Source organism: Amborella trichopoda, chromosome 1 (assembly GCF_054954075.1).
Source record: "Amborella trichopoda isolate Santa Cruz 75 chromosome 1, AtrichopodaSantaCruz75HAP2 v2.0, whole genome shotgun sequence".
NCBI lineage: Eukaryota > Viridiplantae > Streptophyta > Magnoliopsida > Amborellales > Amborellaceae > Amborella > Amborella trichopoda.
The window spans coordinates 4,166,384-4,179,906 of NC_142336.1; the positions used below are offsets into that span (position 1 = coordinate 4,166,384).

At 34.1% G+C, this 13,523-nt stretch overlaps 1 protein-coding gene across 3 annotated transcripts; it reads right to left on the reverse strand.

Moving 5' to 3' along the window:
- Nucleotides 1–2,052: 2,052 nt before the first annotated feature.
- Nucleotides 2,053–7,060, reverse strand: LOC18427141 (Transcription elongation factor (TFIIS) family protein). Of its 3 annotated transcripts, none has more exons than XM_020662893.2 (10): nt 6,865–7,060; nt 5,594–6,011; nt 4,776–4,844; nt 4,559–4,641; nt 4,366–4,418; nt 4,132–4,256; nt 3,935–3,962; nt 3,444–3,814; nt 3,233–3,323; nt 2,053–2,668 (listed from the first exon to the last, which is right to left on the reverse strand). In XM_020662893.2, exons 2-10 carry the CDS (start codon nt 6,002–6,004, stop codon nt 2,535–2,537), a joined length of 1,365 nt encoding a protein of 454 aa, XP_020518552.1. In that variant the 5' UTR covers nt 6,005–6,011; nt 6,865–7,060; the 3' UTR covers nt 2,053–2,534. The 3 variants fall into 3 exon arrangements, with proteins under 3 accessions (XP_020518552.1, XP_011620727.1, XP_020518551.1); XM_011622425.3 differs by lacking the exon at nt 6,865–7,060 and adding an exon at nt 6,409–6,805; XM_020662892.2 differs by lacking the exon at nt 6,865–7,060 and having other exon boundaries at nt 5,594–6,805.
- Nucleotides 7,061–13,523: the final 6,463 nt, after the last annotated feature.

Genomic DNA, 13,523 nt, shown 5'->3' on the forward strand with positions numbered 1-13,523 from the left:
ATGCCCTGAAGTATTATTTCGTGCATCGTTGATTTGAAAGAAACCTAGCTTTTCACTATCATCTATCACCGTTCATCATGGTTATTATGACTTATGAGGGATTCTGTCCCACGTGCCACAATATTTTTGCGCGTGGTAAAATAGTATACAACCGATTGCCTTGGAAGAATAATCACTAACTCTCACTTCCCCATACCAATATATATATATATATATATATATATATAAAGTATTGATCATATGAGACCCTCCCACATTCATGTGTGCAGTACACTAAATAATCACCATTAAATTTGGTATAGATCTCTAAAAAAGTCAAGTCTCATACCCTTGAAATAACTTTTTTAGAGATATGCACAAAATTTAATGGTGATCCTTTAAGGTCCTACACACATGGGTTTGAGAGGGTCTTATAGGATGATTACTCATATATATATATATATGGAAAAAGTTTATGTACGCCCATGTGCATACCGCTACAGTAAACGCTCAATGGCCCAGAACGAATTTGAGCCGATTTGACGGTCATGATTGTCTGAGAGTGTTTGAATTTTAATTTTTTTTTCTACAAATTGGAATGACGTGAAATTTGGAGCGTGTGTACATCTTAGTAAAACGCACTGAATAAAAATATAAAAAAAATAATTTGTGATTTTTTGACCAAAATACCCCTGGAAAATTTTAAAGGTATTTTGGTTAATTTATTTCATGTAAAATAATTTTTTGATATTTTTCGTAGATTCTTTTATTTTTCTGAACATATGCTTCAGATTTCAGATCATTCTGATTTGTAGAAAAAAAATGAAAAATAAAACACTGTCAAATATTTGTCATCGTCAAATCGGCCCAGACTCGATCCAGGCCGTTTGGCATTTACTACAACGGTACATGAATCGGCATACCGTAGGTATTTCCAAGTATTTCCACATCACCATTTGTTTGTAGCTTTAAATTTCATAATTTAAAATAAAAGTAAATGTGTAAGAATAGATTTTTCAGGCCATCATGGGTACTATAGAGCATCTGCTAGTAAAGTTGAGATGTGCCCATATATAAGGTACTAAAACAATATATAAACTGCATATTTATATAAAAATGAGATTGTATACAATAAGACCACATATCTTTGTTACAAGGAAGTTGCAATTAATCCTGACATTTAGATTTCAAATTTGATGGTGTCGGGTGTATTACAAAATTACACACTTACGAGTGACGGTGAAATCTCCCAGATAAAAATGGTTGACTTTTTTATAATAAAAAAAAATGATTTTTTTCTATATTTTTCCTATAAAAATATAAATGCGAATTACTTGAAACTTATAATGTAAAAGTAAAGCGCACCACCTCAAACACTCATAAAAAAAATAAAAAAAAACTATTACTAGTAAAAATCAATCAATCAAACTGTCCCTCCCCCTCTCTGTAGTTGTGCTACTGTTTCCTTAGATTCTCTCTCTCTAAAAGGAGTACTCTCTCTCTCTAAGTAGGCCCAGCAAACATGTGGTAGGGGTGTACTTGTTTGGGCATGGTGGTTCTTTCACTATCAGGGGAAGGAGAGTCAGAGACTCTATCGATACCCCAAGTGGGTGGTGTTCAGTAGAGAGACAAAGGATTCACCTTAGTCGGGCTAGATCGAGAGCTTGGCGATTCTATGCTGCAAACCCCCAGAATCAGCTAGTCTCTAAGTTTCTCAAGAGAAATGAATTTTCTCATTAGAACTCTCGAGCTGACTCAGACTCGCCCAACTCGGCTCTGGTTGGGGTTTGGTGAGCCACAAATCATCCGCACCAGAGTGATTCAGTTATTTATAAAGCATTGGTTGCAATAACGTTTTAAGGCTCGGGTAGATGACTATGAAATCAAAAAATCCTTTTGACAGAGAGAATCACATACACACACATGGGGAAGAGAGAGATAGATAGAGAGAGAGAGAGAGAGAGTTAAGACCTGTTAAACATGGTCTCCAAAGTATCAAAATTGGCATATACAGGGATTTGCAGTGGTCACCATCCTGTTCCATGAATAAAGCAGAAAGAAGGTACAGGCCTATCCATATAACTATATATAAATTGGATTAATCTCTGTACTCAAATGTCTACACATTTATATATCAGAACAAACATCCGAGAAATTAAGACTCAAAAGAGTGTCCCTCTCTCTCTTCAAGGTCACTATGCCCAGCCATTAGAATCTGGTAATTTTAAAACACTGCAGAGTCCCTTGTATGATTTTTCTATTGCCCACTTGAGTTTGATGACTCTTGCAACTAGAATTCTTTGAATCTCGAACAAAAAGGAGAAGAGAGCATGGTTGTTTCTCTCCTCCCCTATCAATAGAGAAACATGGGAATTTTCCCCCCTGTTGCATAAGCAATAATGGGTCGCCTTTATGTTGTCGAAAAAAATACAAGCATTTATTGAATCTCTCTCATCTAAGAACAAGTTTGGGTCCGCTGCAGCAAAGAGAGACGTGTTTTCAGAATTTTTTCTCTCTCGTCCCGTGGCCTTTGAGAAAAGTAGAGAGAAGTGCTATTATGGGCGCCATCCACTATTCCAATGCCTGTTATGGGATCCTGATTTAGGTGGAGGATGCTTCTGATGCATTCCTTGCTTCGGTTTCGGGAGATCATGCAACTCCATTACTTGTATTGTTCTCTGCTTCTTCGCTGCAATTTTTGTGGTAACAAGCATTTTATTATGGCGAAGAAGAAAAGTTTTTGCAGAACCAATAAAATTAACAGAAATTTTTTTCTGACAATCACAAGTTGCACAAATACATAGCAATGGCTTGAGAGTGAGCATTGTCAAATATGGAAGTACTGATTAATTCAGATATGTTCTACAGTGATCTAGTATAGTGGCTGCTTCTTAAAATCCAATACAGCTAGGCCAATTCAACATGAATACAATAAGAACACGATACTGCGATCCAAAATCCAAATGATGAATTTCCAAAGCAATTTTCATTTATGACTCCAATTTACGAAACAAACGAAAGCCATTATAAAAGAAGCATCCAATTAAAATACAGAGTACCAAAGAATTTTCAGCTATATCGGAAAAGTCAGAACTTAAGGAAATCGAAAATGGAACTTATTTTAGTTGCAATTTCTCTCTCTCAGAATGTTTGTGTACATGCATGACTATAACATATTAAAGAAAGAAGATATCAGGAAAGTTTGCTTAATCAAGCAAAATTGCTCAAATAAAAACAATGTGATAAAACTGACCATTTTCAGCTTGTTGGTACCCTTCTTGGAGCTTCCGCTTTGCCTCCTCGAATTTCAACCTCACAGAAACATCCTCTGAATGTTTGGGTTTCTAAAAGGAAACCAATAAATAGAGAGAGAGAGAGAGAGAGAGAGAGAGAAGAAATCAGAGGGCTGTAGACCTAGAAACCTTAAAAACGAAGATCCGAAATAGCACCTTGTGAACACTTACATCTAGCGAATTTGGCAAAGGTCTCATTTGGGATCCCAAAGCATTTGATCTTTGCTGCAACATAGGAAGAACTCCATTGGGCTTACTTTCTGGATTTAGTTTAGGGGGTCTTCCCGGTCCTGAGGGCCCGTTTTGCTTACTGACATCTACTGGTTCTAGCTTTCTAATCTGGCTATGGTCCTCCTTTTTACCCAAATTCTCCTCTTCTTTCCTCTTTGAGAGCTTTACCAATTCTGGTTTTCTTCCAAGATCATAGTTAACCTTGGAATTTGAGTCTGGTTTTCTTTCTTCCTCCTGAGGTTTTCTGAGATTTGAGTTAGGCTTCCTTTGGGCCTCAGGATTCTTCCCTAGTTCCATGCTGCTTCGTGGGTCTGAGAAAGAGAGAGATGGCAAGTTTAGGGAGAGAATTCCATAGTTCACAAAGAAATTGACAAGAGAAAGGAAATGATCAATTCAATATAATTGACAATGTACAAATGAAATGCACTTACTTCCATCATCATCCATCCCATCGAAGAACTTCACGTCGCCAAGAGCAAGACAAACACAGATGAGAAATGAAAAGAATCAGCTCAGACATCAATCAGCTTACAACTAACGGTACAAAAACATGATTCAAAACAAACCCAAATCGCCAGTGCTCTCCCCCCCCCATGACAAGTTAAAAGAAGCAAAAGAGAGGAAGTACCTGAGAAAGCTCAATTGAAGTAGTTTGAGTAGCTAAGAAAGCTCCCTCATCAAGTGGGGGAGATGGAAGGCCTTCTTCCTCTTCCTCCTCAGCAACAGCAGGCTTAACAGAGTCTGGTGAGCCACCTGCTAATAAGATTAATTCATCAGCAAACTGACCCACCAGTGTGGTGTGGTTGGGTGGGGTGGGGTGCGGTGGGGTGGGGTGGGGGGGGAGAGAGAGAGAGAGAGCAACCTGTCATCGCAGTTGCTGTATTAACCCATTCATCCACCAAATCCTTCCAACCACTGAAACTCATAAAACACAATCCAAATTATCAGAAACTAAACCATGCAAAGAATTTCCAACCAAACTAGTACATCAACAATTTAAAGAGCAATGAAAACAATGGATTTGTAAGCCTTGAGAGAGTAGTAAAGCAACTCACTTGATGAGCATTTTTACTATGTGGCGAATTTGCTTTGACTGATGCTTCCGCAATGCATTCACAGCTTTACCAATCTCGGTGGCCTGAACCACTCCAAAATTAGTGGGAGAGAGAGAGAGAGAGAGAGAGAGAGAGAGAGAGTGAGAGAGAGAGAGAGAGAGCAACAACCCATCTAAAACTAGAAATGGTAAATCTGCAAAAAGGTAACATTTTTCACCTTCAATGTTTCCACAGAGAGTTGCATTAACTGAAGCCTCCTCAATGACTCATACAACAACCCATGAGACTGCAACAATCATCAACCAAACCAAATACCCACATCAAAACCAACTCCATAATAATCTATAAGTTTTTGATTAAAAGTATGCAGGCCAATACTAATCAATAGAGATGGCAAACACTGCAAGAGAATGAAAACCCACAAACTAAATAGGTCAAGAAAATATCATGAGAATTAAAAACTGGATGGAAATCCCCACCATCATCATCCAAGAAGAATTCCATTGAAAGTGAGAAATGAAAACTAAGACCCCAACATCAAACAATGCTAACTGGTGACCAGTAAAACCCTGTACTGATAAATGACAAGCAAAGTTGCAGATGCAATAATAACAGTTTTTCCTAAAATCTGAAAGGCAAATGGCTAGAGAGAGAAGGGGAAGCTAAGGAATACCTCCTCTCTTTTAAACCAAGGAGGGGGGAGAAAGAGAGAGAGGGAGGGAGGGATGTGTAACACTTTTAACACAATCTTTATGAGAATTGCACTAATTAGACCTCAAAATTAAATGCTCCAAAATCCAAGCCATATACTGTGAAAATTGGCAGGGTTCGATAAAATACCCATTGTTTTCCAAAAAAGGGCAAAAAAACATCAGTAGGAAGATTGTGCTGACAGAGAGATTGGAAGTTGTCCATATACAGTAAAATTGCAGGGATACAAAAGACCCATAAAAATCCTTTCTAAAAACCACTAATAGAGCACACACATACGAAGAAGGAAGGGAGATGGAGAGAGAGAAAGGAACAGAAACCCACCTCATCTGAATTGCTCAAGACCTCTTTGATCCTGCAAACCTCCCTAACAATTTCGCTCTCCTCCTCAATCTCCTCTGTCAAGGCCTCCGCCTCATCGTAACTGTAATTGCTTATCCTGTTTCTATCGACATCATCACTGCTGCTATTCACCTTGCTTTCTTTACCGCCACTTCCACCCTCAAAACCACTTTCCCTCTCCTCGCCGGGCATTGCAACTGTAACATTATCGCACTCACCACACCTTATCAATTTACAGGCATAGAGTCTTTCTGCAATCTTATCTCTCCTTAATCTGAATTCTTTTGGGCAATCAGAGGCTGCTATGGTGATTGCATATTCAATAACAGAGAAGATATCAGAACCAGCTTCTCTGAAAAACTCCCTCCAGTCGTCCAAATCTCTGGCCTTCATTGTATAACTGGAAAACCGCCTTAATCGATCAGAAAATGGCCCAAAATTGGGGTTTAACAAAAAACCGAACTGGTAAATCGATCTCCCATTCTCTAATAAATGATCGGATAGATAATCTAGGGATTTTTGGCAGGTGGGGTGAAGAAATACCGCTTTTTTGTCAGAGAAAACCACCTAAATTGGGTATGGCTTTATCAATAAAAAACAAAAGAAAAAGCAACAAGATCGATCGATGAAATGCAACGATAGAAAGTATTAATGGGGAGTTTCCACAAGAAAAACGCCTTTTTATGACACCTGGTACCACCCAATTGCTAGAAAACAAAGCTTCTAACAAGAAACCAATATGGCTAAATGTGACCAACAAGGCTATGATAAACCCACAATAAAAATCGATCTCGTACCTTGATCAGAATACGGCCTAATATCACCTGAGAACCGCTAAGTTTCAGACTAAATCCAAGCGAAACCCTACACAGAAAACCAATCTCCCAAGTTTCTTTAAACCGATTATCCCCAGGGATTTAATCCCAACAAAACGCCTGGAAAACCACAACCTAATTTGCAGTAAGGGAACAGTAAAATGGGTGATGAAATGAAGTTTTAAATATGAATATGGGTGATAAATGGGAACGATTTACTCGAAATTTCCACAATAAATCGAGGATCTCCCGTTAAAAACGATTTAGCCCGAAAAAGTTGGTGTTCACCTGAAAAACCAGTTTTCACAGGATTTTCAAGGTGGGTATTCGGCTTTTCAAAGTGGAGGTATTCGATATTTTGTGGATTGAGGCAAATTCAACACAGATGAGATGGAAAAAGGTGGAAACTAAATTAAGGGAAGGGAGAATCGAATGTACCTATATCAAACCGCTCAACGTTTAATTTTTTTTCGGTAAAGAGAGAGAAAAAAAGAAACAAAAGTGGTTTTCAAAAAGCACTCGATTCTCTCTTTCTTGGCTTAGGTTTGCAGAGACGCGTTCGATCAAAGCACTAAATATATTTTCTCTTTATTTTCTCAGCTTTTTTTTGCTTTTTTTTATTATGAGATATCCATTTATTCCCCTTCTTGAAATTCTTCTTTTGGAGGCATACTCTACTTTTTTATTTTTATTTTTAAATATCATTTTTGGCTTTCATCATTTTTTTGAGATATCCGTTTATTCCCCTTCTTGAAATTCTTTTTTTTTTTAAATATCATTTTTGGCCTTTTTTTTTTTTTTTTTTGGAGAAATCCATTTATTCCCCTTCTTCAAAATCTTTTTTTCTTTTAAATATCTTTTCTTTTTACATTTATTCCCCTTCTTGAAATTCTTCGGAGGAATATCCTAGTTTCTATTTTTTTTAAATATCATTTTTTGGGCTTTGGTTAGGCCCCCTACATTTTCTTCGGTTATACTAACATCTCGTACAATCAAGACTCCTCCCCTACCTCTAAAAAAAACTAACCCCCTGGTCTTATTAAAAGCCCATAAAACCTCTAAGGTAAAATAAATAAATAAATAAAGTATTTAGTTATTTTTTATTTTTTTTTATTTTTTGGTTTGGTGCGGTTTGTATAGAGCCAGGCTTTAGACAATAAAAATAAAGTGTACTTTCAATTTGTATAGAGCCGAGGCTCTAAACAATCAAAATAAAATGCACCTTCAAATAGTATCGAGAAATGTGGTTTCAATACTAGAAATCTTTGTGATAGTCTTAAAATATATTTTTACATTTAATTATAATTTTTAAATATTCAAAAATAGTGTAGATCAAGCATATCTATAAAAACTTGAAAATCTTGAAAATTGACGGTTCAAAAATGCATTACAAGATGCACTATTTCTAAAATTTGAATCCAATTTTTTCTCATGTCTATGCATCTTGATGTCGAGATGGTCAATTTTAGGATATTTGGGCATCAAAACCACCTGTTCCAATGAAATTTTTGAAGAGGCTCTCATTTGATTGTTTAGAGCCTCGGCTTGGGCTGTATATAAACATTTTCCTTCATGTTAATATCCATTTAAATTAATGTTATTCAAATAATACCCCTCAAAAAGTTTGATTTTAAGCTTCTACATGAGTTTTACATTTTTTGCTTTTTTTCATATTAATTTTACTTTGAACATTGAAGATCTAAAATTTAATATATATTTTTTGCTTATAAACTTACTCTAGTTCCCCTCAACCGCTATAACCCCCCCCCGATAAGTGCATTTACTTAAAATAAATAAATTTATTTTGAAATTTAATGAATTAGATTTGTTTCAATCATCAATTTTAAATCTTCAAGATCTTGAATTTATTTAATAAAAATCAATTTCAAATTTTAAAAGTCCAAAGTTGATTTGAAACTATAAATACGTAATAAAATGAAGTCATTTGGCTGGATTTAAAGCGCAAATTCTACGCATCAATGAAATGCTAGAAGTTGATGTTCATGAACAAATACCTTATACCTTAAGGTTCAAGAAAACAAATACCTTACACTTTGGTTAACTTGGTAATAACTTTGGAATTTCAAGGTCCAAAGCGAAGTAATTTAAAAAAATTTAAATTTTAAAAATAGATATAAACCTAAAATTAAGTTTTATTTAATTTTTTTAAAGTAATGATAATTTTAGAGGATATTAGCATAAATTTATCTTTTATTTCCGCGTATTCAATACATTCCACCTTTGTTTGTGTTATACACACCTGTCATTTTGATAACTTCATCTATAATAATGGTCAATCCCCTAAGCTAGCAAACGCTATGATATACAGGTCAGACAATATTTTTTTATTACTTTTGTAGTATTTTTCCTGGTGGCTTTGAAGGCCGGTTTTGGAATAGTGATCTTATTCGGCACCTTATTTTCTCTCTCTAATTCTTGGTCTCTTCTTCTCTCTTATTTTTCATATCTTCTCTCTTCTTCTTGGTCTCTTCTCTCCTCTTTTTCTCTTCTTCTTGATCTCTTCTCTCCTCTTTCTCTCTCTTATTTTTTGTTTGTTCTCTCTCTTTCTTTCTTATCTCTCTTATTTTTTATATATTCTCTCTCGTCTTTTTATCTCTCTTCTTGATTTGTTCTGTCTGTTCTTCGTATCTGTCTTTTCTCTTTATCTCTGTTATTTTTTGATATGTTCTCTCTCCTCTTTATCTCTTGTTTTTTATCTCTTCTCTCCTCTTTCTCCTTCTTTTTCTTGGTCATTTCTCTCCTCTTTCTTTCTCTTATTCTTACTATATTCTCTCTCTTTTTTTTGATCTCTTCTATCCTATTTTTCTTTTTTTCTTGATATCTTCTCTCTCTTCTTCTTGATCTCTTCTATCATCTCTCTCTTATTTTTGGTTGGTTCTCTGTCTTCTTCTTGTTCTCTTTTATTCTTGATATATTCTCTCTCCTCTTTTTATCTCTATTTTTTTTATCTCTTATCTCATCTTTTTATCTTTTTTTGATCTTTCCTCTCTCCTCTTTCGGTCTTTTATTCTTGGTCTCTCCTTCTCTCTCTTATGGTTATCTCTTCTTTCTCTTATTCATGATTTTTTCTGTCCTCTTTCTCTCTCTTCTTGATCTCTCTCCTCTTGATCTCTTTATTATTGGTTTGTTCTCTCTCCTCTCTCGATCTTTTATCTTCTCTCTCTTGTTGCTCTTGGTCTCTTCTCTCCTCTTTCTCTCTCTTGTTTTTGTCCCTTCTCTTTCTCTCTCTTGTTTTTCCCTTCTCTTTCTCTCTCTTAAATATTAATGCATCTTTCACGTGTCCAAACGGCTTATGGCGACGATCTCGGCATGTCGGCGGCGGATCAGTCACCATCAAAATATCGGATACACGATATTAACACCCGGTTGTTAATTTGGTAGAAAGTGTTTTTGGTAGGGCTGCAGGCCTATCAAGGTAAGTAAAGCCTCACCTCAAAATTCATAGAAGCTTGTAGTTGTAGCATTGAAAAACCTTCAAGTCGATCTCTAGCCTTGACTATTATATTTGTTAAAAAAAAATTAAGATTTCAAGTCCTTATAAATAATATATAATGTAATACATTATCTAGACCGTCTATTTCCCTAAAAATAAACATTCACATATTCACAAGATCTCTAAATTTTTTAGCTTCCGATTTCACAGTGGGCGTTAAAATTTGATTTTAGAGCCTTACAAAGATTTCCAATACCCAAAGTAGTTTCCACGTGGGTATTTGAGGTGAGGCTTTACTTTATTTTTATAAAAATGAGGCTTTATAGAAACTATATCCATATTAAAATGTGCAATTACACTGTAATTTTACGAACAAAACAGCTTACAGCGGCATCCTTCATGCAACGACCAAAATACAAACTAGATAAATGATTATTTCATTATTTTAAACTTTTATTTATTTATAGTCAAATATTTCATGTTTTCAAGGGGGCATACTATCCATTTACTCTATTTTTTTTGGGTAAACCCATCTGAAAGCAATTTTTTGAACTGAGATTTTGGAGATGTAGCATGAGTGTGAGGCTTCAACCAATTAAATTAGGGGGCATTTCAAAAATTTCACTAGAAGATGTTATTTTGATGCTCAAATATCTTCAAATTGATTATCTCGACCTCAAGATGCATGGACATGAGAAAAAAATGGATTTCACATTTTAGAAATAGTTCATTTTGTAATGTATTTTTGAACCGTCAATAGTTAAGTTTTCATAGATCTACTCAATTTACAATATTTTTGAAGTTTTAAATTTTATATTTAAAAATAAAAATATATTTTAAAGCTATCACAAATATTTTCAATGTCGAAACTATATTTTTCGATACTGTTTGAAAGTATGCGCTACTTTGATTGCTAAGAGCCTCGATCCTATACAAACCGCACCCCCATGTATTACACTTGAAGGAAAAGTGTAGCATGCATCATCAGAGGACACAAATATACATATGCGTCCTCGCACGCGACTAATGTCCATCATGGATGTTCAAAGGTCGCGGTCCCACTAAAATATACAAATCTCTACAAATCAATGGTCTAAAAGTATACATCAATTAACATCATTTTTTAGTTTTGGGACCAATTTTTTATATATATTTATATTTGCCATGGTATATATTGTCAACCCCTAAATGGAGCACTCATAAAGATAGATTAGCCAGCTGATTAATTAAAACATCATAATCTCGGCTATATGGATCATTCAGCATAAATTCAGGATACCTTACTTAAGACGGGTCAAGGGAAAATTGAAGGTCCTGACTTTTAGCGGGCTCATAAAAACTTTGTCCATAAATAAAAATTTCAAATTGCATTCTTGATAGGCTTGAAATAAATAATGCCTCAAGGTTAAATGGACAATATGCTCCCTCAGGAACTCTTATTAATAATTTTCAAATTTGAAAAATATTATATAAGGTTGACTGCTTATATTGAAGAATTAAGGTGTAACTCAAAAATCTATTGAAACAAGCTGTGTTGACGTTGAAAAACTATCTGTTTGAGCATCTCGACAACGAGATATGTCTATCAGGTCATTCTAAGAATTTTCAACACCAAAATATCATTTTATAATAAATGTAGAGTCACCTTACTTTGTTTGTTTTAGGTTGCAACTTTATACAAACCAAACCGTTTAAATTATACTTACTTATATTTGGGTGTGGTTTCTATAAGGGCGCAACTCTAAACAATCCAATTAAAACGCTCTTTCAAATTTTATCACAATATATAATTTTGGTATAAAATATTTTTAGGATTATCTGAAAATATATATTTATATTTAATTATAAAATTTTAAATTTAAAAAATGGTTAAAATCAAGTGGATCTATAAACATACAAAAATCTTGAAAATGGATAGTCTAGATAATGTGTTGTAAAATACACTATTTATGATACTCAAATTCTTCTTATATATATATATATATATATATATATATATATATATATATATATATATATATATATATATATATATATATATATATATACATCTCGATGTCGAGATGATCAATTAGAGGATTTTTCAACATTAAAACAACCTTTTTCGATGGATTTTTTAGGTGCTTTAATTCTACATTTTAAGGTTACAATCTTATATAATTTTTTTTCTTTAAATTTTCATCCGTCAACAAATCAAATACCTATACTATGCTTGAGAAATTGGGGGTAATTTAATCAATTTAAAGGCTTTATAAATTTTGTCATGAGTTTAGCTCGTTGAGAATGGAAAATACATCGAAACCAAAAGAAATCTTTTGGCTAATAATACATAATCATCAGGATATATATATATATATATATATGAAAAAATTAACAATAGCTAGGCAACTATAATATATAGTAATATAGATAGAATTTCAACCATACGATCTTCATTTTATAGTTCATAATGCATATCACTATATGAATTTTAATATTTTTTCTAAAAATCATATCATAACGAAAATTTTCACGTGTGTACTAAAAAATAGGGTGCACAATTAAAATATATATATATATAATATTTTCCAAAATATAAAATGATGGAAATACCCCTGAAAAATAACAGGGGTAATTTGATTATTTTAAATTATTGAAAATACTTTTTTTATATTTTTATATGATACACAATAGTGTTAAGTATATACACAAAAATGAAGTATATATACAAAAAATTTCATCTTAATCAAAGTTTTAGAAAAAATATTAAAATTTATATAGTGACATGTATTATGAACCACATGATGAAGATCTGACGGCTAGGATTCTATCTATATTACTATTCTTTATAGCTGTGTATATATATATATACATATATATATGGAAAAACCTTAAAAAGGTCTATAGGCGAAATGCTATAGTGTTTTGCCATCGGCACGAATTTGCTATGCCTATTGCGGTTTATTGAATGGACCCACAATACGACGGCCATTGCGGTTCCGCGTGAGTTTTTTACCGTCACGGACCTAGTATGTCTGTGACAGTACCGCCATGGATAAATACAGATCACACGATTTTTTCAGACGGTGATAAACCTATAGACAAAAACACTGTTTATTTTCGCTCATAAACGTTACGTAATGTCTTCGGATATATATATAAATTCTATCTCCTTATGCTCTCTCTCTCTCTGCACCCCTCTCTCCACCTACTCCTCTCTCTCCCTACCACCATCCCAAAACTCCAAAGTGGCTGACCTCATATTTGGATATTGGAGAATGCTTTGTGGCCTCACCCTACCCACTCAAACAATCTCCCTCTCTTGCTTCTTTGGCCCTTGCACCCTACCACGCGAGCAATCTCTCTCTCACTTAAACAATCTCTCCCTTACACCTTAACCACCGTAATACATTCTCTCTCCTAAACGCCGTAACACTCTCTCTCCCCCCACTAACTCACTTGCCTAAAAAAAACAATGAAAAAATTGTATAAAACTCTAAAAAATAAACTCTTTTAGCACTTTGCCCTACCGTCAATTTTCTTAACATATTTTTTTCAAAAATCAAATTTTATAGTAAATATCTTTCAATATAAAAAATTCTTTTTTTTTTTTTACGAAAATACCATTATCGTACATAACAAATCATTTTCGTATCCCAATAAA